At 40.9% G+C, this 23,427-nt stretch overlaps 2 protein-coding genes across 6 annotated transcripts in view; both read left to right on the top strand.

The window, feature by feature from the left end:
• Positions 1–467: 467 nt before the first annotated feature.
• LOC126367344 (peroxisomal N(1)-acetyl-spermine/spermidine oxidase-like) lies at positions 468–2,417 on the top strand. Its single transcript, XM_050010837.1, has 2 exons — positions 468–742; positions 959–2,417. Exons 1-2 carry the CDS (start codon positions 468–470, stop codon positions 2,316–2,318), a joined length of 1,635 nt encoding a protein of 544 aa, XP_049866794.1. The 3' UTR covers positions 2,319–2,417.
• Positions 2,418–5,091: 2,674 nt separating this feature from the next.
• The window catches only part of LOC126371097 (inactive dipeptidyl peptidase 10), a 165,163-nt gene continuing 146,827 nt past the window's right edge, over positions 5,092–23,427 (top strand). For 2 of the 5 annotated variants that reach the window (XM_050016646.1, XM_050016338.1), the window contains exons 1-2: positions 5,182–5,458; positions 17,249–17,599. The gene's annotated coding sequence lies outside the window, so the exon portion shown is untranslated. The other 3 variants (XM_050016411.1, XM_050016487.1, XM_050016567.1) reach the window with 3 other exon arrangements.

The raw sequence follows: 23,427 nt of genomic DNA, 5'->3' as shown, positions 1-23,427 counted from the left end.
ACATGTACTTTGACTTGACAGGAGACAGTTTCACATTACCATAGGAAAATCAATATTTTTTTACTTTTTTTATGGCATCAGATTCTGGTAGACCTTTAATAATGATTGAAGTCACTTGGAAGTTCCCAAAAAGAATACCTAGAAGAAAAGTGCATCGCAGATCAACTAAGAAGTTTGTAATGTTATTATTATAAAGAAAATGACTTTCCTGACAACGTCAGGTATTTGAATACGACATGTTTATCAATAAAATATTACAGTAATTGAAACCAGAACATTTATTGGACATAAAATATGAAAAATTCTAGTTTAAAGTTATTTGCTTCTCTGGCGCGGTGTCCGCCCAGAACATCAAAAAGATGGTAAGTAAGTTTACGTTAAAAAGAAAATTATATAGAACAACGTACAGGCTTCTTTGATATGATATATATTATTATACTTATACTTACATACAAGTTTCAAGTCTAATGACCTCACCACTCATCATCATCTCATCTAATAGGAAATCAGAAAAAAAGAAGCCGCCACCGGTATCTAAACCAAATAAACCAGAAGTAGTGTACGACTGCAAACCAGACATGTACGAGCGCGGGATAGCTGCCGTGGACCCGTGCGACCCTGAGCAGTCGTACGCGCAGCCACGTGTCGTCATCGTAGGTGCGGGCATGGCTGGTCTCTCCACCGCCGCCAGGCTCGTAGACAAAGGCATCACTAATTTTGTTGTCCTCGAAGGCAATGGAAGGTCAGTACCTACAGTTCTTAAGCTTTTATCGAGTGTACCACATAGCAGAATACAACACAGTGAGTATAGAAAGCAAACGCGGAAAACTTAAAGCTTGACCGTTCTCTGTCTGATAGGACCCTTAATTATCGGTTCCGTTGCAACAGCATCAATAATCCAAAATCATTTTATTTTTAATAAAAAAATTGAGTATTGATTATCATCATCTCTTTTCAGACCAGGTGGCCGCATCCACTCGAGCTGGCTTGGCGACATTGTAGCAGAGCTCGGTGCCCACTGGAAGCAGGATAACTGCTCCACTCACCCTGTATTCAACATGTCCGCCACTGAGGACCCACCACGACCCGGAGTGCCAGCCGCCCTCCATGCACGTGGACTATTCAATCGTGTCACCTGCGGCAGAATGCCTTACCCACCAACGATCGTTGCGTACCAGAAATTTCGCCAAATAGAACAAGAAGCCGCGGCCATATATTGTCTCGGAGGCAACAAACAACATGGATCTCTCATAAATTTCTTGAGCTTACGAATTCAACAGGAGTTACATGAGTTTCCTGACGACCAACAACACGACGCAGCCCGAATAATGTTCGGATTGAGCCACATGCTGTGCGCCCGTTGCGGCGACGACACTGCCATGCTCTGTGCCGATAACACGGGCTGCTACATGAACATGCCTGGCGGGGAGGTTCGCGTCCCTCTAGGGCTCCTCGGCATTCTAGCCCCATTAATGCGTACAATTCCAGACGGCAATATAAAATATAACAAACGAGTGGGCTGTATTTACTGGGGAACCTCTCAAAAAACTGGTTACAGAGCCAGTGTAAAGACCACTGACGGAGAAGAATACCTAGCAGATTATGTTGTCATAACGGTATCACTTGGCGTTTTGGCTAAAAATGCGGCAAAAATGTTCTGTCCAGCACTGCCGGCGTCTAAAATGGATGCGATACGATGCCTTGGATTCGGTTACTGCAATAAAGTATACATGGAGTACTGTCGACCCTTTTGGTACTGGCAACGGACAAACTTAAATTTCAAATTCTATTGTCAGGAACTGTGCAGTCGCTCTGATTGGACTAGAGGAATCACGGCTATAGAAATCGTACCTAATAGCCAGCACGTGATGTGCGCTTGGGTGATAGGAGAGGAAGCTTCAAATATGGAACGCCTGTGCGATAAAGATGTAGCTGAAGGTATAACAGACGTGTTACGTGTTGTGACTGGCTGTGGTGTGCCTTATCCGTCGTCTATATTGAGGTCGTTTTGGGCATCAGATCAATTTTATCTAGGTGCTTATTCTTGTGAGTTTGAGTGTACGAATGGTGATGCTCAGCGTGCATTAGCCTGCCCACTGCCGGGGCCGAGTGAGCCAGTGCCACCTGTTCTCCTGTTCGCCGGGGAAGCTACTGTGCCGGGACATTATGCCACCGTGTCAGGGGCACGAATAAGTGGCGTACGAGAAGCTGAGAGGATTGTCCAAATGACTGTAAAGTTCGAGGGGCCACCACTCCCTATGAAAGAACCTGAGCTGATAAAGAAGCCAGTTCCGAAGAGATGCGTAGCTAAAAATTAGAATATTCGATTAGGATTAGAAATATGTCTCTAAAATTAGGTTGTGCTTTCTTTGTTACATTTGCAATGGAATTCGAATTTTGGTGGCAATTAAATTATAGTGTATAAAGTAAGTAAATAACAGAATAAACAAGTGAATGCATTTTGATATTTTATTCACACATTTTGTTTCTGGGTAAAAAAGTATGTTTAAAGAACATGTAGAGCATGAAACAGTATACTTAATACTGAAATTATTTACAGCTCTGCGTTTCTTTGTGAGATGACTACCTCAACCTACGTATTGAATTTCCGACCGATGCCTCTTATTTATTTGAGTAGTGTAGGTAGGCTTTGTGTAATATTGCGGCAAATTAGGATTATTCCCTTTTATTACCCACTATCTTTCCTTGTTAACCAGGACAAATATCTGAAGAGTTATTTAGTTAGAGCTTACGAAGATACGTTTCGGAAAGGGTCGGTTTTGGATTATTAACATTTTAAGTTTAAGGATTTAGGGATAATTTAAACTGAAATAGTTTCGTTTGATTGAGTCAGTTTCGTATGTTCATGAATAGAGCGAAATCTAATGGCGCATACATAGGGATGGCATGTTAGATAAGATATTATCTGTGCCAAAATTTCAACAAACAACTAACGTAATCACTATTTTAGTTGAAAAACATAAAATAAAGCAATAACATACTTATCAAAGCCACGGATATAAAAGTTCCAGCCTAATAGTGAATGAATAGACCAACACGGATGTTTGAGTGAATGTCATCCAAGCCAAAACTATTATAAGTCACGTCTAAAAAACGGAATTCTAAAGAACAGAATTGATTATTCTACTCGGTTAGTAGATATCTAATATTATAATACATACATAAACTCACGCACGTAATCCGTAATGGGGTGGGCAGAGCCACAAGGAATCAAAGTTAACTTGCATCCATTGTTGATAGAAAGTCCCAATATGTTGGAAAGGATACCAATCCCTATGTCGGATTTTATGACATGCCCGGAAAGACGAGTAGCTAAACATGTTCTATGTTTTAAGCAATAATATACATATTTCGCCAAGAAAAAGGTTTTTTATTCGAAGTAAGTATGTAGATACTTATTTATTGAATCCTGGAAGCGTATCATATCATGCTTGTGGATATGTTTTGCAGCCCTAGGCCCGGAGCATGGTCTGGGATTAGTGTCCGGTTGAACAAATTCGTCCTTTTCCCGTCATTGCTCTCCTCTTCACAACCCCGCCTTTTGTCGCAACCAGACCGCGTGTACTCATCATAATTTGAATTAAAGATTTCCTCTTCTGGCTCTACTTTTGCATTTGGAAGGATATTTTTTTGGTTGAAAGTACCTACTTAGATTCGTCTCTCGCAAAACAATTGGTAAGTAAACTTTGTTCCGCGAGTACTTCCGTATCATCGTCATTCGTATAATAGTTTCGTATTCTCATGAAACTAACTGTTTTAGGTACGTTCATGGAAATTAAAAAAAAAGGAAAGGAAAACATGAAACAACAGGACTAGGGCCCTGTGCTGGGAGGTTATTTGGCCACGTCTTTCCCTTAGCGTTACAGATTCCGATGTGGTAGTAGTTTTACAGCTAGTTACATTTGTTACAGCTACAGACAGCTATGTAACTTAATTTTTGACGTTCAAAAAGCGCAAACTTTGTAAGCCAATGTTGAAAAATACTTTTGAATTTTTGAATTGAAAGTGTCGCCTCCAAGACGAGACAGCGTTGCATTACGTTTCTCATATTCTCATTGCGTCTGATGTGAGCATATTAAGGTAGAATTGGATGAAATATTATTTCTCGTTCCGATGGGAAAGCCTCGACGTGAACCGCAAAAACTGGTTTCCGTGCCTATAACTCAATTATGTGTAAGCCGAGCGATAGGAGACGGCGCGGCGCGAGGATTCACCGCAGCAATTTTTCACAAGATCAGCCTCCGAAGCTGCAACATTAGTTTCAATAAGACGTTCCTCTGCCCGGAATATCGCCCGGCTCTACCTAATTGTATGCCTGATTTACTCGAATAAATGATCAGACGCTTCAACTTTACTCTACCTACCTAATAGTGTAGACTTTAATCAAATCGAATTGATTGAACTAGTGATTGATGCAAGTTTATACTTTATGTTTGGCTCGCGCGTTCGTTAATCACTAACATTTAATTAATTTCAACAAATCAATTCACCTAATTCGGTGAAGTTAGCGCCCCCGATCCCTTGAGTGGCAGGCGAGGAATAAGATGCTGTGATTAGAATTGCAAAGAATGTTTCGTTCACATACGAGTATCTTTATTTTGTTGTTGAGGGAGCTATCAAAATAAAAACTGTGCAAAAATTTATAAAAAATGTAAAAATAATTCAATTTAATGTTATTTGACGAGGAAATGTGACGTGGGATGAACGCGGAGGGCATTAACACCGTCGCAATGTGCGGCGGGGCGCGGGGGGATCTCGCGGCCGTGTCTGCAGATGGCGGGCTGCGGGAGCACGCAAGAAAACTGCGAGACAGATGCGTGACGCAGCGCGCAAGACCGCCCCCCGCACCGCGCGGTGCGTGCCCGAGCCCCGCGCGCCTCTTTCTCGCACATCTCGTTAAATTCGTCGATATTCGCGTGGTGCGTGAGCCTGCACGGTGGCTGGCAGCGGGCTCGGCGTGCGGCCTGGGCTGGTGTGGCGCGGAGCGTGGTGCGGCTGCAGCGCGGTGCGCGTGCTGCGTGGTGCTGTGCGCGCGAGGCGGCGCGGGCGGGGCGGCGCGCTCGCGGCCCGGGCGGCAGTCGCTCCGAGCAGGCGGGCGGCGCGCGTCGCCCTGCGCTCTCTCATTGCACCGCTGCATCGCGAACTCGCGGACAGGTACGCGTCGCGACGCTGCACCCTCTATACACGCACACACGCTTGCACACGTGCACTTTTCATTCATTCCGCCGCTGTTTTAGTCAGCATCAATTTATTTGCGCTCCCCTAGTTTGAACCTCTGTAACCGTTCGTCCTTCTGATGTTACGTCCCCGATCCTTGTAAAATTAAAGTCGCAAAAATCACTAACTTCTACGAAAATAATTTCAATCATCAAATTAGTACATCTTAAAAAAAAAAACAGCCCATATAAAATGCAAACAGACATGCGTGAGTTTTGAGGTATGTACCAGACTCGAATTTTCATAAATAAGCAGAGTAGCGATTTGTATTGATATTTCATGCGGGGCGGTTAAATACTTCCCGGTTTTATTAAAAAGGGGCTGAGTTGTGGAAGACATTATTTTGATTCGTGCTGGAATTTGCTGCGTTTTATCTTATAGGAGATGTCGCGAGGGAGAAAAGAGCAATAGGACTGGCCTCCTGCCAAATGCCGACCGCGACACATATCTTTCAGGAACGAAATATTTTAGAAATATTAGGAACGTTAACGGTCGCAGTGAAGTCTCCGAGGTCGCGAACATATCCCGCGTCGCATGTGCGCGGTACTCCCCGTATCTCTTCATTTGCAAGGGTCGTGACATGACAAAATGTTATTGTTTCCTTTAATTCTCTCAGCGAGTGGATAAAGGAATAAAATAAAACAACACAAAACGTACCTTTACGTATTCATTTTGTGGGAATGTCCGCCAAATTGCACCTTCGTTTGGTGACCGCACTTTAAAATCGATGTACAATTTCGTTTAAACAGATTCGTGCGGTTAGTGAAGCAAAAGACATCAATGCGGAGATTCGTCTCTCGCAAAAAATTGGCGGGGAATAAGGAAAATAAACTAGATTGAACATTTAAAGGTAAATTGGATGTGACTGAAAGCATTTATTAATAAAATCAACCTTTACTCTACTACTGCAAAAGTAAGTACATAATAACATTATCTAAAAGACATTACATTGAAAAACGATCTACTAAATCAAAACTGGGCTATGACTTGACAAAACTTTAGCGAAAAATCTATTAAATTGTACAATGCATCGTGCAATGCGCTCGATTCGCTTCCACGCATTAGCAGATTACATCAGACATCCATATAGATACGTTATACCTACGACTTTTTCGACAAATTTGATTGGACTCCCGTGGAAGTACTTAGTCCACATTAAAACTTGGAGAGGGTTGGATAGACTTTACGAGTCACGTGCGTCGATCGATGTTTTTGGGTGCTGCGGAACTCAATTTAATGAAAGAGCTTAGGTGATGCAGCTAAAGAGATTTTTAGAACCAGAGTTAGTAGTAAATTCATAGACACGATTTTATTTATAGATGCATTAGGTAGTTCAGTAGCCAGTTAAGTTTTCACCAAAAAATAATGCATGCAATTGGGTATACAAAGAAAGCATGAATAAAAGAGAAAATGAATGACAAGTGAAAGGACAATAATATTCCAGAGTTCAGAATATCTTTGAGTACTTACCTAATCTTCAATAGTGACATATTAAACATTCATTAGTAAATTACAAAAAATATGGTATTTTATTATATATTTTTTACGTATAGTTTTATAATGCAGATTTTATTAAGATTTTTTGTTTTTCTATGTTTTTTTTCTCTCGTGTGGGCTGTGAGATCAATCAACCTTGGTGTCAGTACACTATTGAATGGTTACAAAGTGATATATTATAGCTAGGACCATATTATGTTTAGTGAGTAACAATGATGGACTGTCCAGGCTACGTTCCCAAAAAGAAACATAGATGGTGCTGTACAGAGCAGCTTTAAACGAACATTCTAATTTCACGGATAACAGACATAAGGTGCATCTTTTATCTTTGGTTTTGGGTATGAATGGTGACCCTTGTTATTACACCCAGGCACAAGACATCTTCCATTATTATTCTGATCAAAATAAAGAGAGACAATATAGGTAGCAACATAATTCTCAGTTTTATATGGAATAAAATCACTAATTACAGAACAGAAGATTCAGTCTTGTTTTGTTAATTTGAAAAACGTCGACAATTTGGGCGGAAGAGAGCCGTATTCAACGTTTGATTTAATTTATGTAAACCAGTTTAATTTATGTAACCATGTACATTAAAAATACGGGTCTATTACTTGTATCATGTATATTTATGTGCAATAGACAATAGTCAAAGATATCCTTTGATTAGATATCAAAGATAGCTAGCAATGTTAGCTAAAAAAAGGAAAATAATTGTCACCAAAAACTCGCAACGGCTCAATTTTGCGGAGACTGTTGACTTAATAAATGGAATGCTGTCATTTTTTGTATTAATTCTGATAATAAAAACATTTTTTTATGACACTGAATGTCTTCTGAATTTTTGGTGCGAGGAGTCCCTAAGCAATACCGTTTTTCACAGGGTTCGCTTACCTAACCTGAAGATTTGATAGGCCCAGTTTCTACAGAAGCGACTGCCTGCCTGACCTTCCAACCCGAAGGGAAAACCAGCCACACATTAGGCCACATACCTCCGAAACGCATTTCTAGGAAATGTGGCTTTTCTCAGGATTATTCTTTATTTGATTTGATTAAGGATTATTCCCTAGTTTGACACCAGGATTGATGAGGTTAGTAATTCACCTCACAACCCACACGATAGAAGAAGAAGATTCCTTATTCTAATATTCTATAGAACATTATGCAGCTCGAATGCCGCGTAGTCACAAACTCGCAGGCTCTCAGACTTCACACTCGCGAGTTGCACCAATTAATAGGAAAGGCAAATTGTCATTTCAGTGGAAGTGCTGACGTTTGGGCAATTTGTGAGCTATCCCAAGAGATGCAATTTCCCCTTCCGTCTAATTGGTCCCGGGCTGAGGCAACAGCACTAGTTAGCTGACTGCCACTCGGCCCAATTGTCGCTCTTGGGACACCAATCAATTATCCACAATGTCTCTATGTGTATCAGCTGATATCAACTGGTCTTTTAATGTGACTAAGAATGTTTGGCAAATGAGATTCGCTCGTTTATAATTGTAGACCTTTCAAAAGTAGTCTCACGCGTTTATTCGTTGTCTTTTCGGGTAGACAGAACCATAAGTCGACAGAATGTTAACTCTCCGCACCGCACCAAATTTGTATCGGCCGCCGTGCTAGATTTACCTCACCCCCTCTGGGTTTTACTTTAGTCTAAATGGCCGTAAACCATTAAGGAGTAAGGGGGAGCACGCGGATTGTCTGTCTCGCTCGCATTTATGCGGTAAGGCAGCACAAAAAATAGATTTTTGAATGGAGTGTCCAGGGTGTGCTAGTCTCTTATCATCTTATCTGGCCTATTCGATTCCATTCCAGGGCAAAATCAAAAAATTGATTTTTCCATTCCTCTCGACTTTGCGCGATCTTCGGCCAATCCTTCCGATAAGCATTGAGGTCAGCACGCCATCTTTTACGCGGTCTTCCTCGTCTTCTATGCCCGCCTTGAGGAGTCCAGTGGGTAATGACTCGTGCCCATCGCTACAGATACCTCTGACAAACGTGTCCGGCCCAGTCCCGCTTCAGTTTGGCGGATTTTTACCCTACATCAGTGATATGCGTGTGAGCTACTAGTATTCAAAGATTAATGAACTTTGTTATGACAGGATACCACTTAGAGTTGAGGTCACTTCAGACGCGTTTTGGATTACGTGTTATAGCGTTAGTTATACATAAATACACAAGTTTTGTTTCACGTACCTACTATTTATGAACTCATGTGAACTCGTATGAATGTAGTTGAAAATACTTTCGTTGAAACTGTCTCTCGGATGCCGTCTGTGTTTTAATTACCAAGTTGTACTCTTCCAACAGAATTACGTAATTAAGAGTACGTAGAAATGTAATAATAATTACGCCAAGTATACTAAGTTACAATGGCGCTGCTGAAGGGATTCGTAAATTAGAGAACATTCGAGAAGAACAGCTTGTGCTAGAAACACACAATATTACATCATGTCTATCCTTGTTAGAGTTAAGGTGACTCAACTCCTCCTCAACATTAACAAGAATTATAGGCATGCTGTGATTTTTTATCAGGACCTCGATACCGGCGTGGTCGACGATTTCCCTCAATCAGCGCTTTTCGCTATCGACCCACTAGGGTCGATTATTCTTTCAAATATTTTCCTCTCAGACGACGCCCTGAGCCGAGGTTCGCGCCCAACTGGGCACCCTCAGGCCTGGTGTCTTAAACGTTGTACCGGGTGAGAGCCTTCAGCGCTCCCCATTTGTCCGGCCAAGTAGTTAATAGCATCTGCGGCAAATATACAATAAGTCACGTCAAAAAAAAAGCTGTGATTTGTGCTAGAAATACGGTAGATTTTTTTTCTCGCCTGTCATATGTTTTACTGTGCGAGGCGGTGTGTAAAAATGTTATGTCAGCAAAGGGATTACAACGAACGCTGCAGTAATTGGCATTCACGTCGGATACCTTTATTTGCATTATTCATTCGCGACACACTACGCGGCTCAATGACATAGTTCAATCGAGTCGACGAGTACTTGAAAAAGACTAAGTCAATTTTAAGTAAAAGAATTTTTGGAAGTACTTATTAGGTACGTAATTTTGCATGTGTTTCTAACGTGTTTAAATACAAACAACAACTTTCATAGATCATTCGATTAGATCAACACAAATTATTATGATTATGCGCAATTAAGGGAGGTACTTTCTAGCTATGGTCTAGTATGATAATCGAATTTGTTCAGAAACCCATCACTCCAGTAGGTACCATAAAAAAATATATACTTAATAAAAAAGTTTATTTAGCTAAAACCTACGATACGTCATATTATACATTTACAACATTAAAATATATACACACATTAATATTTAGTTGGAAAACATAAAGGTATATGGGTGCCGCAGCTCACAAAAAAAGGCCAGGGTTCAGTGAAAATTAAAAAAAAAATACTCATTAACATTTTTTTTTCCTGAAAATGATTTGTTACGACGATCGCTGCAATAATTGCTATTCGCAGCTGATATCTTTATGTATTATTCATTCGCGGGGAACCACGGCCGCTTTCAATGACAGGGCTGAATTTGAGTTCAATCGCGTCGACACTTTTCAAATCTGATTGTATCATCGCTGGGAGTTGAAGTTGTTTTCAGCTTTATTTTATTTTAAATCGCAAGTTTAGCATCTATTAATATATAAGGAGGAGCTCGGTGGCGCAGCGGTTAACGCGCTCGGTCTGCGATTGTTGAAGTTAAGCAACTTTCGCAAAGGCCGGTCATAGGATATGGGTGACCACAAAAAAAAAAGTTTTCATCTCGAGCTCCTCCGTGCTTCGGAAGGCACGTTAAGACATTGGTCCCGGCTGCTTTAGCAGTCGTTAATAACCACTAATCCGCATTGGGCCTGCGTGGTGGTTTAAGACCCGATCTTCCCTATCCATCCATAGGGAAGGCCCGTGCCCCAGCAGTGGGGACGTTAATGGGCTGATGATGAAATAAGGAGTGGAATTCTCTGCCGTCTTCTGTATTTCCGAATGCCTATAACCCGGTTGCTTTCAAGGCCAGAGTGAACAGGCACCTTCTGGGTGAGCTCGCGCCAATTTAGGCCTAGTCAGTACCTTCGGGCAAGTCCGGGGCCAAGAGCAAACCCATCAATGGTAAAAAAAGAAATATTAATTCAAAAATGGAACCCGCTACACTGAAAATTGTGTCATGCTTCCTGGCCGGACGCCTATTCAGTACACAATTTTAAAATTATATCAATAAAATCTACATAATCCCTACTTTGATGAGTACGGTTACGAGTACTAATTATACACTTTGAAACCATGTCACATTAACATTTTTGACAAATTAAACCGTAAGTCCCATTGAATGTCAAATATGATGGTGCGACAGGGTTCTAAAGTGGGTACATGATATTGCTCATGACTGTACATCAAGAAAATAATAGTACATCAAAGCATTAAATGGCAATTAATGTTATAAGCGCCCTGGCCAGGGAATATTTCTCCCCAGCTGCCTGCTGTGAGTCTCAGAGAGTATAGCATGTAATCAAGTCATAAGGACATAGAAATAAAGTGCTGGAATTCTACGCCTTTACGAAGTATCTCCTATGCTCCAATCTTGTTTATCTAAGCTTTAATAAAGCGTTTTTTCTAACCTAACCCTCATTATTACAAGCAATCGAGCATCACACGAAGAATTGAAAGAAATGATAAGAAATGAAATAACTGCTGACAGATGATCCGTGCTTCGGAAGGCACGTTAAGCCGTTGGTTGCGATTACTATGTACTTCCATCATAGTCCGTGATATCACAACTGTAAGTAGTCATCTGCTGACTTGAAGGTCTGCCCACCCCGGAAGGCATTACAGGTCAGAGTTGTGTTTGTATGTTTGTAACATTTGTACACACCCCGGACACTTCATACAAAAAAAAACTCGTTTTACACAGACACTACACATTGACGTTATCGCACACGCGCGTGACGTCAGACGCCACGCGAATGAAGACTGAAATAAGACTAAGGGGGTGTGAGGTAAACCTAGCTTACCCGCTGGGGGGGAGCGGAGAATTGCCATTCTATACGTAGTATTATTCCTTATTCTATGGTTATAGGTAACACTAGCTTTCCTACACTACAGTAAATGTTTTCACACACCACTCAACAAAACGGTGTAACTAGATAAATGAATGAAATTGGCAGCGTTGTTAACTAGCTTTGTAACGTTAAGAGCAATTGAGGGGATTTCCCCCTTCAGTGCTAAAGGGGTGCTCGATGCAAAACAAATTTGTCATCAGATAATCCTGTGACAAGTGGAGCGTTTTACTAAATTACTGATGTTTTTAGGAATTAGTATGAAAAAGTTAAGAAAGGTGCGAGCGCACAATAATCGATCAGACATTTTGGTTTTGTAAAAGTTCGTGGGAACTTTAGCACATAGGCGCACTCCGGGCACCTCGTTTCATACAAAACACCTCGTTTTACACAGACACTACACATTGACGTTTTCGTACCGCGGATCTGTGTGTGACGTCTGACGTCTATACTTATTGCTAATTATTGAATTGGGGGGGCGGAGGGAGGTAAACCTAACTTAGCTGCTGGTGGGAAGCACAGAGTTGCCGTTAATTCTTATTAATGATTCCTGTACGGTCCCGAGCATTAATATGTATACACTTTGGTATCATGTCACATTAACTTTTTTGACAAATTGAACTGTAAGTCTCACTAAATGTCAAATATGTTAGTGCGACAGAGTCCTAAAGCGGGTACATTATATTGCTCATGACTGTACACACCATATAATTTTATTTTAAGTTATACCTGTCATTTTCTTAATTAATAAGTTGAGAGCACACGTCAGGGTTTCACATGGGCGAGATGCCTATTTTATTCGTCCGAGTTAACATTTATTTTAAAATTAACAGTTGTCAATCATTCGTCCCTTTCCTTTTCGGCGGAGAAGAAACTGACACTTATAACTTAAAATAAAACTAGGATGTGTCTGAAGGAATCGGGGCCATTATGTGCCTTTAAGCACACACTGGACACTCCATACAAAAATCTTATTTTAACCGTGTCCGATTTACCGCATATTTACTAGCATTTTCTTGCGAGACATCTTTGTCTCGCTAGAAAATGCTAGTAAATATTCGCATGCGCTCTCTCACTCAGTAGCGGCTTACGGCCATTTAGGCTAAAGTAACATCCAGAGGGGGTGAGGTGAATCTTGAGCCCGAAAAAAAAATCTGTTTTTCTTTCAATTCGTATCATAAAAGGACGCCACACACTATAACAATAAGGACAAAAACATCAGACATAAAAAAAAAACGAAAAAAAATCTATTGAATAGGTGCGGGGCGAAGAGTTATCGCTCTATACGGAATACCTACCTATTATTCTTTATTCAATGTTTAAAGTTAAAAGAAGATGGATGTAGTTTTAAGCAGGCAGGCGATAAAGCACAGTACAATACAGTTTAATCCAGCTTAGTTGGAAGTGCGATCAGATATCTAGCGAGTTTGAAATTCTTTGCTGTTTGATATTCTTTAGTTTGTATTGTCTTGTCTAGGTATGTCCATATATAGTTTATGTGACAGAGTAGAGTAGGCCAGTCACTGTACAGACATTTATGTTAAACTAGCCGTACGCTATAATGCCCGTTATGGCGTTTGTCCCGCTCATCGAGTTTCGTATTAATTAATAATACTTTAAAGGAGCGAATTGCTGTACTTTATTATGTCAAAACGGCTCTCATAGCGAGCGGCTCGCAGAAAAGCACTAGAAATTCGTACATGTTTAGTTTATAAAACTATCATCACAACTATCAAAACTATCACCAATACTAACCCTGACACCAGGGTTTGATGGGGTTGGTAATCCACCTCACAACCCACACGATAGAAGAAGATCATTAGCTGGGTGTAGAAAATTTATAAAAGAGGACATTATAAATATAATACAAATGATGTAAGCATTATGTAACTAAGCACATGAATAGATCATGTACAGTCATGAGCAATATAATGTACCCACTTTAGGACTCTGTCGCACTAACATATTTGACATTTAGTGAGATTTACAGTTCAATTTGTCAAAAAAGTTATTGTGACATGGTACCAAAGTGTATACATATTAATGCTCGTGACCGTACCTATGTCACTGTTCTGAGCACAAGCCTCCCCTTATCAATCGGCGTCGAGTATGGAACCTTGCACCTCCACACAATGAGTATGAGAAAATGTTTTGTTTACGTATCTTTTAATTAAATTGCTTGGTTATTTTTTTTTACTATTTTTGCATACATAAAAAAAAACACAAAAAAAGTGTAACAAAAACCAGTAAGCTTTGTACGTACCCCTTAGGAATCGTCATATTATCAAATTGACACTGTATACGAATTGATAATATAATCAAGATTATAATAAGTTAACCCTTGATAGGTGTTCAAGCAGCTAAACACTTGAGGATTTCTAGGCTTAACACGCTTGTTAAGCTATCGCTTGTAGTATAGGTAATTAACGTAATGTTTTCTCCGTATCTCGGGACTATGGAGTCCCGGACTTTTGGAAGGTGTACGTGGGGCCGATGCCAGAGGCCCGTAAAGGTGATGGTACACCAACCGGCGATTATCCCTGTATACACTATAGGAGTGCACTCAAAGACAATCTCGGTTCGTTTAGGACTACTGCAGGTTATAGGAACAAAGGGAACTGGGCTGTTGTGTTCGGGGTTAGTGGACCGGGCTGCTGAGGCTATGGAGGACTATGGCGCCTGCTCGACTAATTTTAATAAACAAAGATACAATGAGCAGGGGACTCGAAGTAATTATGAAGGGGGGGTTAAAAACGCCACATCGAAGCAATTCATATCAAAAAACAATATTGCTACTTATTTGAAATTTGTTTGCAGTACGTACTTACTTTTATATGCGCAAATGTTAAATTGCAATATTGCTTTTTTAGGTGAATTGCTTCAATGTGGCCTTTTTAACCCCACAAATCGTGACATTTCTTTATATTACACCCGCTGTTTTGACGACGCGTTTCACATCTGGTTTTAGGAAGCTATATTTATAGCGGATTTTAAACGACTTTAAGTAATTTTGACAATGAATAATAAACTATAACTCTTAAAGTACCTATGTTATTATTGAGACCAAGGGGGTTAAAAAGGACACACCGAAGCAATTCATCTAAAAATGCAATATTGCTATTTGACATTTATTTGCATTGCGCAGTTATTTTTGTGCAAATGTCAAATTGTCTTTTAGATGAATTGTTTTGATGTGGCCTTTTTATTCCCCCAGTAATAGTAATATTGGTGTCTGGTGCGTAGTATTTACGTCTTATTTTAAAATCACCCTGATCTTGTATTAGGGGATTCTACAACCAATGGTATCGTAGTGCTAACCAATAATGTATTTTTCGTTCTTTTTGTATATTCTAAGCATATCTAACCGCGCTTTTCTCGATTCCCCGCCTATTGTATTCCTGAAATATATTAATACGTCATGGCTTGATATTGTAACATAAATATTCGGACTTTTTATGGCATCCCGTAGAGGTGCGGGCACGACCTATTTTCATGCCGGGCTAATATTCAAATAGATAAATCAAGTGGCTCAGGCTTTTTGCACGCCCAAGATTGATGGAGAAATTTTTGCGAAATTCTTAGGGATGTTGATCCTTTATTACGTGAAAGCCTTTGTTATACGAATGATAATGCGGACGGCGGTGTGATTGCAGAGCCAGGGCCGACCCTGGATAGTGGAAGCGCCTACGCATACATACATAAGAGAAGAGACCACGGAGTTTCACTTACTACGACTCTGACACACCACATTCGCTTCTTCCACACTCATCAAAGACTTAACGGCCTCCGTGGTCCAGTGGTTGAGCGTTGTGCTCACGATCCGGAGGTCCCGGGTTCGAATCCCGGTGGACACATATCACAAAAATCACTTTGTGATCCCTAGTTTGGTTAGGACAATACAGGCTGTTTACCTGATTGTCCCAAAAGTAAAAAGATCCGCGCTTCGGAAGGCAGGTTTAGCCTTTGTTCCCGGTTATTACTTACTGATGTAAGTACGTAGTCGTTACATGAGTCAGGGGCCTATGGCGGCTCAGTAATAACCCTGACACCAGGGTTGATGGGGTTGGTAATTCACCTCGCAATCCACACGATAGAAGAAGAAGAAGAAGAAGATCAAAGACTTAGATCAAAGATCAGAGTACTTGAGGCGCCTGATCGGACTTATTTGAGTTTTATATTTAGATGGGGTGAAATTGTATGTTGATTTTTCGGGTAGAATTCTTTATCCGTTATTTTTTTATTAAGTATTTAAATTAAGCATTAAAAATACTTAAATAAAAGCATGTATTTGTTAAATAAACATAAAGATTTTATGCCCTGAAAAAATTTAAACTGAGCCAATTATATACTAGAGCGGCAAACTAATTTTAAATTACCTTTTCAAATCGTAAGGTATACGTTACTTCGACATCTTTTTAATCGCTTCAATACAATTAATAATTTTCCTACTATTTTTGTTCCCCAACTACGTCTCTGGTTCCCAAATATATATCAGCTGAAAACTGGCTTAGTCACGTCCGTAGCCCGCCCAATGGGAAACAGGGATAGGCCTAATCCGCCCTTATCGATAGTTATTAGTCGACCGGATTTAATGCACTCTTATCTTTATGTATATACACGTCATTCCTACACGAATGAGTTCGGTCCATAAATAGTTTAGAACTTAGAGCCAATTTTATTTCATAAACATAACATTAACATGCATAAATAGGCTATAAACGTCCCACTGCTGGGCACAGGCTCAATCCTCAATGAACCGAACGAGGTATGGAGCATACTCCACCACGCTGCTCTACTGCGGGTTGCTGGAGGTGTTTTTACGGCTAATAACCGGGACCTACATCGTACCCTCCGAGTCACGGAATCATCTTATTTTTTCAGACAATAAAATGGTGATTCAAGCCTGTAAAGTCTTTCTCAAACAAAGGACAGTCTCACAAAGTGATGACAATGTCCCCATCGGGAATCGAATCCAAACCTCCAGATCGTGAGTCTAACGCTCTAACCACTAGACCACGGAGACTGTCCAATTTTATTTCAAATGTGTTTTTTTTATTCATAAACGCTTAAGAGCAATATCAGCGTAACATTTAATTATATACTGCCGTGCAAAAATTGATAGTAATGTCGTAAAATCTGGAACAGTTAGCTGATATTAAATATGATAATATTATATTTGATATATAATTTCCATATATTGAAAGTAAGTAATTAAAACTCCTTTATATTTGAAGAAGATTAATTGTACACGATTACGAAAAACGACAATGGAAACGGATAAAATGTATAGGATTTACAAAAGGTCCCTGTTATTTGTAGCCGACCGGTTATTTTTGCTTGTCAGTGTAATTTTAGTAGTTTTTAAACCACCCTCACTTTCATGTTTTACATTAATTTAAGAGGAAAAAATTATAGTTGACAGGATAGTAATCCAAAAAACATTTCTGTTCCAGGTGCACGGGACTCTATTCCGGGACGCGCCACAACTTCCATCCTATCTAAAATTAAATCCTTCATAAAATACTCGAGACAATTTCAGTTCAATAGTGCGTAAGCGAGTGCTTTCAAATATCGTTAGATAATAATTACTCTCAATATTTAAAGTGCCTCATCAAGGTTCGTTGTAGTTACGTTAGATATAATAAATATCAATTAGTTCATTCATCGGTGTTAGTCGATAGTTTAGTGTTGCGCGGTAGTGGACTTGTTCGAGTGTCGATAGTTTGTGGACAACACTACTGAATGAGAAGCTTGAAGTGTTCCTCTCCGCAGCCGCATCGAGATTTCCCGATTATGATATAAAGGTAAGTGTTTGTTTACCTTTTATCGAAAGAACCCAACCCAGTTTATACGTACTCCGTTGAGCAAACCGTGACAAAGAAAGATTGACGACCGGTAACTACGTGTATTACAATAAAAAACATGAAAACGTTCTGCTTTGAGTATAAATGAGCTTTAAAAGAACAGATAAATAGGCCACACATGTTTGTACGAGTTTATTAGTAAGAACAGCGTCGTTTGAAAATAAACGTAGTAAAATGTTTTATTTATCTGACTGAAGTTGGTTTAATGAGTGTGGAAAGGAAAAAAAGATATCGCTGCGTCGCATCGGCGGTCGGCTTCCTGTGGGGACAGTTTACCGGGAACAAGGGTCATCTTCATAATGAGTGTTTTGTTCGCTATAATTTATGCCCCGTTTCCTTTTATTTTTAATTGGAAATTAAAGCATTCGCTAAAACGCTGGGCGTTCCGTTCTCGAAAGTGAGACTCACGGACTGTGAATAGCAACTGGCATTTTTTTCTTGAATAAAGTAGTATTTATCTACTGTATTATTCAAATTCATTTTTCATTGTTGTAACACTTACTTACGTATGTAAGAAAGAGCCTACTCATTGATGTGTAGGTACTTATCTGTCTGGATCGGGAAAGTCACATGTAAGTACCTAATGTTCTTATTTACTCTCAGTTTAGTTACTGAATAAATCTAACATAATACGACTCAGTACGGAATTAGCTTGAGCTTGAGGAGCTCGGTGGCGCAGCGGTAAACACGCTCGGTCTGCGATTGTTGAAGTTAAGCAACTTTCGCAAAGGCCGGTCATAGGATGGGTGACCACAAAAAAAAAGTTTTCATCTCGAGCTCCTCCGTGCTTCGAAAGGCACGTTAAGACGTTGGTCCCGGCTGCATTAGCAGTCGTTAATAACCATCAATCCGCACTGGGCCCGCGTGATGGTTTAAGGCCCGTTCTCCCTATCCATCCATAGGGAAGGCCCGTGCCCCAGCAGTGTGGACGTTAATGGGCTGATGATGATGATGATGATGACGGAAGTGCTTATAATTTCTCAAGACGAGGTTGTCTGGCCACGAGTCGGCCAATATTTTAATTTAGACATGTCGACGCCTAGATTTAGATGGGTATTTTATAATTAAAACAACGACCAAGAAACTTATAGACGCAACATTGTTTACGTTACGAACCGCATAGTCATGGGTTTTTATTTTTGCTTGGGTTATTGTAGATTTGCCGCAAATGGCATTAACTACTTGGGCGGACAAATGTGGAGCGCTGAAAGTAGTTGAGGTCTCACAAAAAGGTACTTTTGTGATTTATAATGTGTACACGTATCACTAATCAGGATTGATACTGATTTAATAAAACTCGTTTCTGTATCTTTCCAGGACAGTCATATCTTTTTTTAGACGTGTTTTTACTGTAGATATGCCGCACATGGCACTTGCTACTTGGCCGGACAAATGGGGAGCGAAGGCTCTTACTCGGTACAAAATTCAAGACAACCGACCTGAGTGTGCCTTGTTGGGCGCGCATGTCATCCCAGGGCATCGTCTGGGAGGAATTTATTTGAAAGAATTTGTCGACTCTAGTAGGCCTATAGCGATAAGGGCTGTATGAGGGAAATCATCCACCACGCCGGCGAAGTCAGTATCTGGGAACTCCAGTAATACCAAATGTATCAGAAGATTACCCATCTGATGAAACGATAACAATAATCTATGCATGTTTAGTCAAACTGATTTAGTATGTAGTACTACTACTCGTAGATATTATTGCGTTGGCCATTATCCAAGTGTCGCGACATTCGCCGTGGCCTTGAGAGGGTTAATTTCAAGAGTGTTTGTACTACTAATTACTATTAGGTAGATCCCATAAAGTTATTTGTTAATATACCTGCTGTCAAAAAGTAGGACGTAGAGCCCGGGAAGCAGGACAAACGGGCCTTGTTTTTAGCAAAATGCATGATCAGGCAGCCGTGGAAGCCCAGTTGGAAGAATGCTTCACTCTCGCTGTGACGTTGCAGCTTCGAATCCCAACACAGGCAACCAATTATTTTTGAATTTGTTTTCGAATTCATGTTCGGATCATAAAATTATTATCACGTGTTCAGTGATGAAGGAAATAAGAGAAACGCGTTTCGGAGGGATGAGACCTAACCTGTATTGGGCTGGTTTATTCTTAGGATTGGAAGGTTAGACAGGTAGTCATTTCTGTATAAAGACCGGACCTGTCAAATCTTCAGGTCAGGTAAGCGGAGCCTGTGGAAACAGGATAACGCTAGGCTTTTCTTTTAACCTAAACTACACGCCCGGACACTTTGAGACAGGAATCTTTGCTTTAATCTTTTACCTATTATTTCTTTTCATTATCGATGTATAAACGCCATAAGCATTGTAATCTTTTTCTTATCGTGTGGGTAGTAAGGTCGGTTATCAAACCATTGTAATAGTTGTTAAGTATTTAGCAATTTCTTTTAAGCAACAAAAGGTGCATACTCATTTAGTTATAAGAGCGCCCGCCAACAAACTGGTATAAGTTTGGCGAAATTATTTTTTTAAGAAAAATTGTACCTTTTTGCGAAGGGGGTGAGGTAAACCTAGCTCAGTCGCTGGTGGGGAGCGGAGAGTTGTCGTTCTATACGTAGATTATTCCTTATTCTATGCCTAAACCACAATTACAGCAGAATAAGATCCACAAAGATCTTGTTCACTAGTCACTATCTGGCATAGTCCCAAGAACCAACAACTGCCGGACACAAGCATGTGACAATCGCTGGTGCATCGCTTCCTTGCTTGGCACTCCGCGAATGTTAGATACGACGCAGTGTTGAATAGCATGTGCATTGATTTGTCAAATGATTCTTTGAATCATGTAGTGTTAGTATTATTATGATTGAAGATGTTAAAAATAAAAACACACGCGCGCTTTACATCGCATAGTCACGGCTTCGAATTTAGGCTAGGGCCTCCTCGCCACCTATATTTAAGTCCCACAAATCCTGGAAACTACGCGATATCGATTATCTATGATCCAAACATGAATTCAAACTCTTCTTCAATCGTGTGGGTTGTGAGGTGGATGACCAACCTCATCAACCCTGGTGTCAGGGTTGTTATTCAAACTTATAAAGTCGAATTCAACGGTGTTTTTTTGCGCGGCTTATTGTACCTATAGATTGACATCATATGGCATTAACTACTTAGCCGGACCAATGGATTCGAACTTATGACACTACTGCGTTTTCCGAACAGGGCTCTCATGGTTGTAAAAAGAACCTATGTTTCATTACTCATGGCCGTTTTTTCATATAAGTATCTTCTGAAAAATGAAATAAGATTAATATCTTATCACGATAATTCGTGAGATTCAGATTTCCATACACTATTATGCCCGACAGTTATACAGAGAGGATTGATAGAGTTTTAATGGAATACTGGGTGTTATGACAACATACAATCGTAACAACTCCGTCAATTAGTCAGCTATCATACAGCTATAAATACATTTCTACCCTGACAAACACCCCGCCTGCGCGGCTGATAATTTCCTCATCTCTAGCAGTCCCCTTCAAACCGATTCTGGGGCTTTCTTCTTGAAGAAACACCCAGGGGCCTTAGGTGATAAAAATGTATGAAGTTGACATAAGATGACTCAATGTGACACGTCAGTCCCATAAATATTTTTATCACTGTCACTGTCGACTATCAAAATTTGCAACAACAACAGTTAGTCATCACTCAGGCATGTTTTTAATACATCTAAATTCTTCGTGTCTTGTTAACGTTTTGTATATAATATAATTAAGTATACCTATAATTCGCACTGGACACAAATCTCCGCTCATAAATTGGACTAGCGACGGAACATACGACGGTAAAAAGCAATCCTGCTGTAAACCACACCTTGGCCAAATTTTTTTTATTTTTGATTCGGAATCAGAAAAAAATTCTGCGTCGAATGGTCCTATTCCCATGGCTCTACGACCTCTAGAAATTTCTGTACAGCGTTGGGATTTTGCTTATTTTTCCAAAAAGACAACTGAATATTTGCTGTAAATAGCATTAAAAACAGAATTTTTCTGTGATATGTCTTTTACACCAATTTTGCTTTTGCAAATAATTTGATCTTTGTAGTTACAGCACTATTTAATAGTGAACAGTGCGGGTTACTGCATAATTGCATAACACATTTAAGTAACGTACTGTGTTTACTACATTTATTAGACAATAATCTGTTGATCGGCGTTGTTTACTACATTTTAAACAAGTATGATATTACAGACAATGACAACTTACGCCAATTTAAAAACATCGATATTTACTGGTAATGCGCATTTACCGCCATTATAATACGCGCTCGCGCGTATATGACCGCGGGTTACCGCGTCGCTCAGTTACTCCGCGACAGTCGGGAAGGAGTGACATAGGTATTTGCTGTAACTATGTTTCGCTACCAATATGGAGTCATTTTTTTAATTAAGTATTTATTATTACTTATACGAGTGGGTCACGGGATTGTCCATTTGGAGTTGGTCTAATCCTTATTTCTGCCACTAGCGAGGTCTAGCCCACCGGGCGGTTACCCGTTGGGGGAGGCCCGGTGAGCGCACGTCAGCTTGTGGCGATGGTCGAGTCCGGTGTTGGAGCCGTCCGGCTGCTCCGTCATATTGCTCGGTCTGAAGAAGGTTTGGGGCGACGACTGTTAACTACCACTTGGAAACTTCACTCACCCTCGAAGGTGACCACAATACTAACTATTCAGCGAAGAGTAGTAGATGTGGACAGCCTCGTTCCAGTCGTTGGCAGTTCAATGGAGATGGTCAATACCGCCACTGAACTGGATTAGTAGTGAGGTCAAGCCTCTCACTATAATGGGCACCGGGTCTATCTTGCTTCGGATGGCGTCCAGGATATCGTAGAGTAGCTGGATAGTCTGCTCCAGCATCTCCAGCTTATTCATTGTAGGAAGTAATGTCTCCGCTTGGCCTTCTTCTCCTATGGAGGGACGGCGACTGCTGTTGTTGTTGCGGTTGGTGTTGGTCGTGGTGGTTCGGAATCCACAGCGGCAGACAGGGCAGATTTTGCCTTCTTGCGTGAGTGCTTCGACCTGTGCGGTTTATGCCCATCTGGACGGTTGCCGCTGCCATGTGCGAATTCTGGGCTGTCAGTTCGCTGGGATGCTTCGCGACGGTAGCTGCTGCTGTGGGTTTCGAGGCTCTTGCACTCGTTGATGGCGTAGTGCCCTCCATTCATGTTGCCAGCTCGCGCACCTTTACCGGGCAGGATGAGCTGTTAGCCGGGTGAAGTCCGCTGCAGTTACAACAGATAGCCGGTTCCTCACGGGGAGGCATGCAGTCTTTCGCCGCATGGCTCTTACCGCATCGCACGCAGGCTATGGGACGATGACAGTTGTGGCTGCTGTGCCGGAATTATTGGCAGTGGTGGCACTGTGGCGCTTGGGTCTTCTTTATGCTTTGACTTTTATACCGGGCATGCATAGGAGTTCGGAGGTTTCGTAGATCTTTTGGAACCCCAGTGTTTGCCGGATCTCCACGAAGAAGATGCAACCAGGCTTGCCTGTGCGGGCCTGGATGGGGCGGATATACTCCTGTTCGTAGCCTCGGTTCTTCAGCTCCTCCTCGAGTTTTGCGATGTCAGTATCCACCGGTAATTCGCGGGTCGCCAGTTTCAGCGAATGTTCCATCAGGGGAGTGTACGTGAACCAAAAGAGTCCAGTGTCTTTCTCCAGGTTGGTGACGTAACGCTGGTAAAGCCTGAACTCCTTATCGGTTTTCGCCAGGAAGCGTATTCTTTTGCCGTATGGACGCGCGTTGGGA

This window comes from Pectinophora gossypiella, chromosome 1 (assembly GCF_024362695.1).
Source record: "Pectinophora gossypiella chromosome 1, ilPecGoss1.1, whole genome shotgun sequence".
In the NCBI taxonomy this organism is placed as follows: domain Eukaryota; kingdom Metazoa; phylum Arthropoda; class Insecta; order Lepidoptera; family Gelechiidae; genus Pectinophora; species Pectinophora gossypiella.
The sequence above is the reverse complement of the archived record's forward strand: the minus strand, read 5'-3'. Positions and strand labels throughout refer to the sequence as shown.

Bases quoted from the DNA above. Each gene is read 5' to 3' on its own strand.
- LOC126367344 (XM_050010837.1), top strand. From the start codon at position 468: ATGACCTCACCACTCATCATCATCTCATCTAATAGGAAATCAGAAAAA. The intron at 743-958 runs GTCAGTACCTAC...ATCTCTTTTCAG, and splicing joins GTCCTCGAAGGCAATGGAAG to ACCAGGTGGCCGCATCCACT.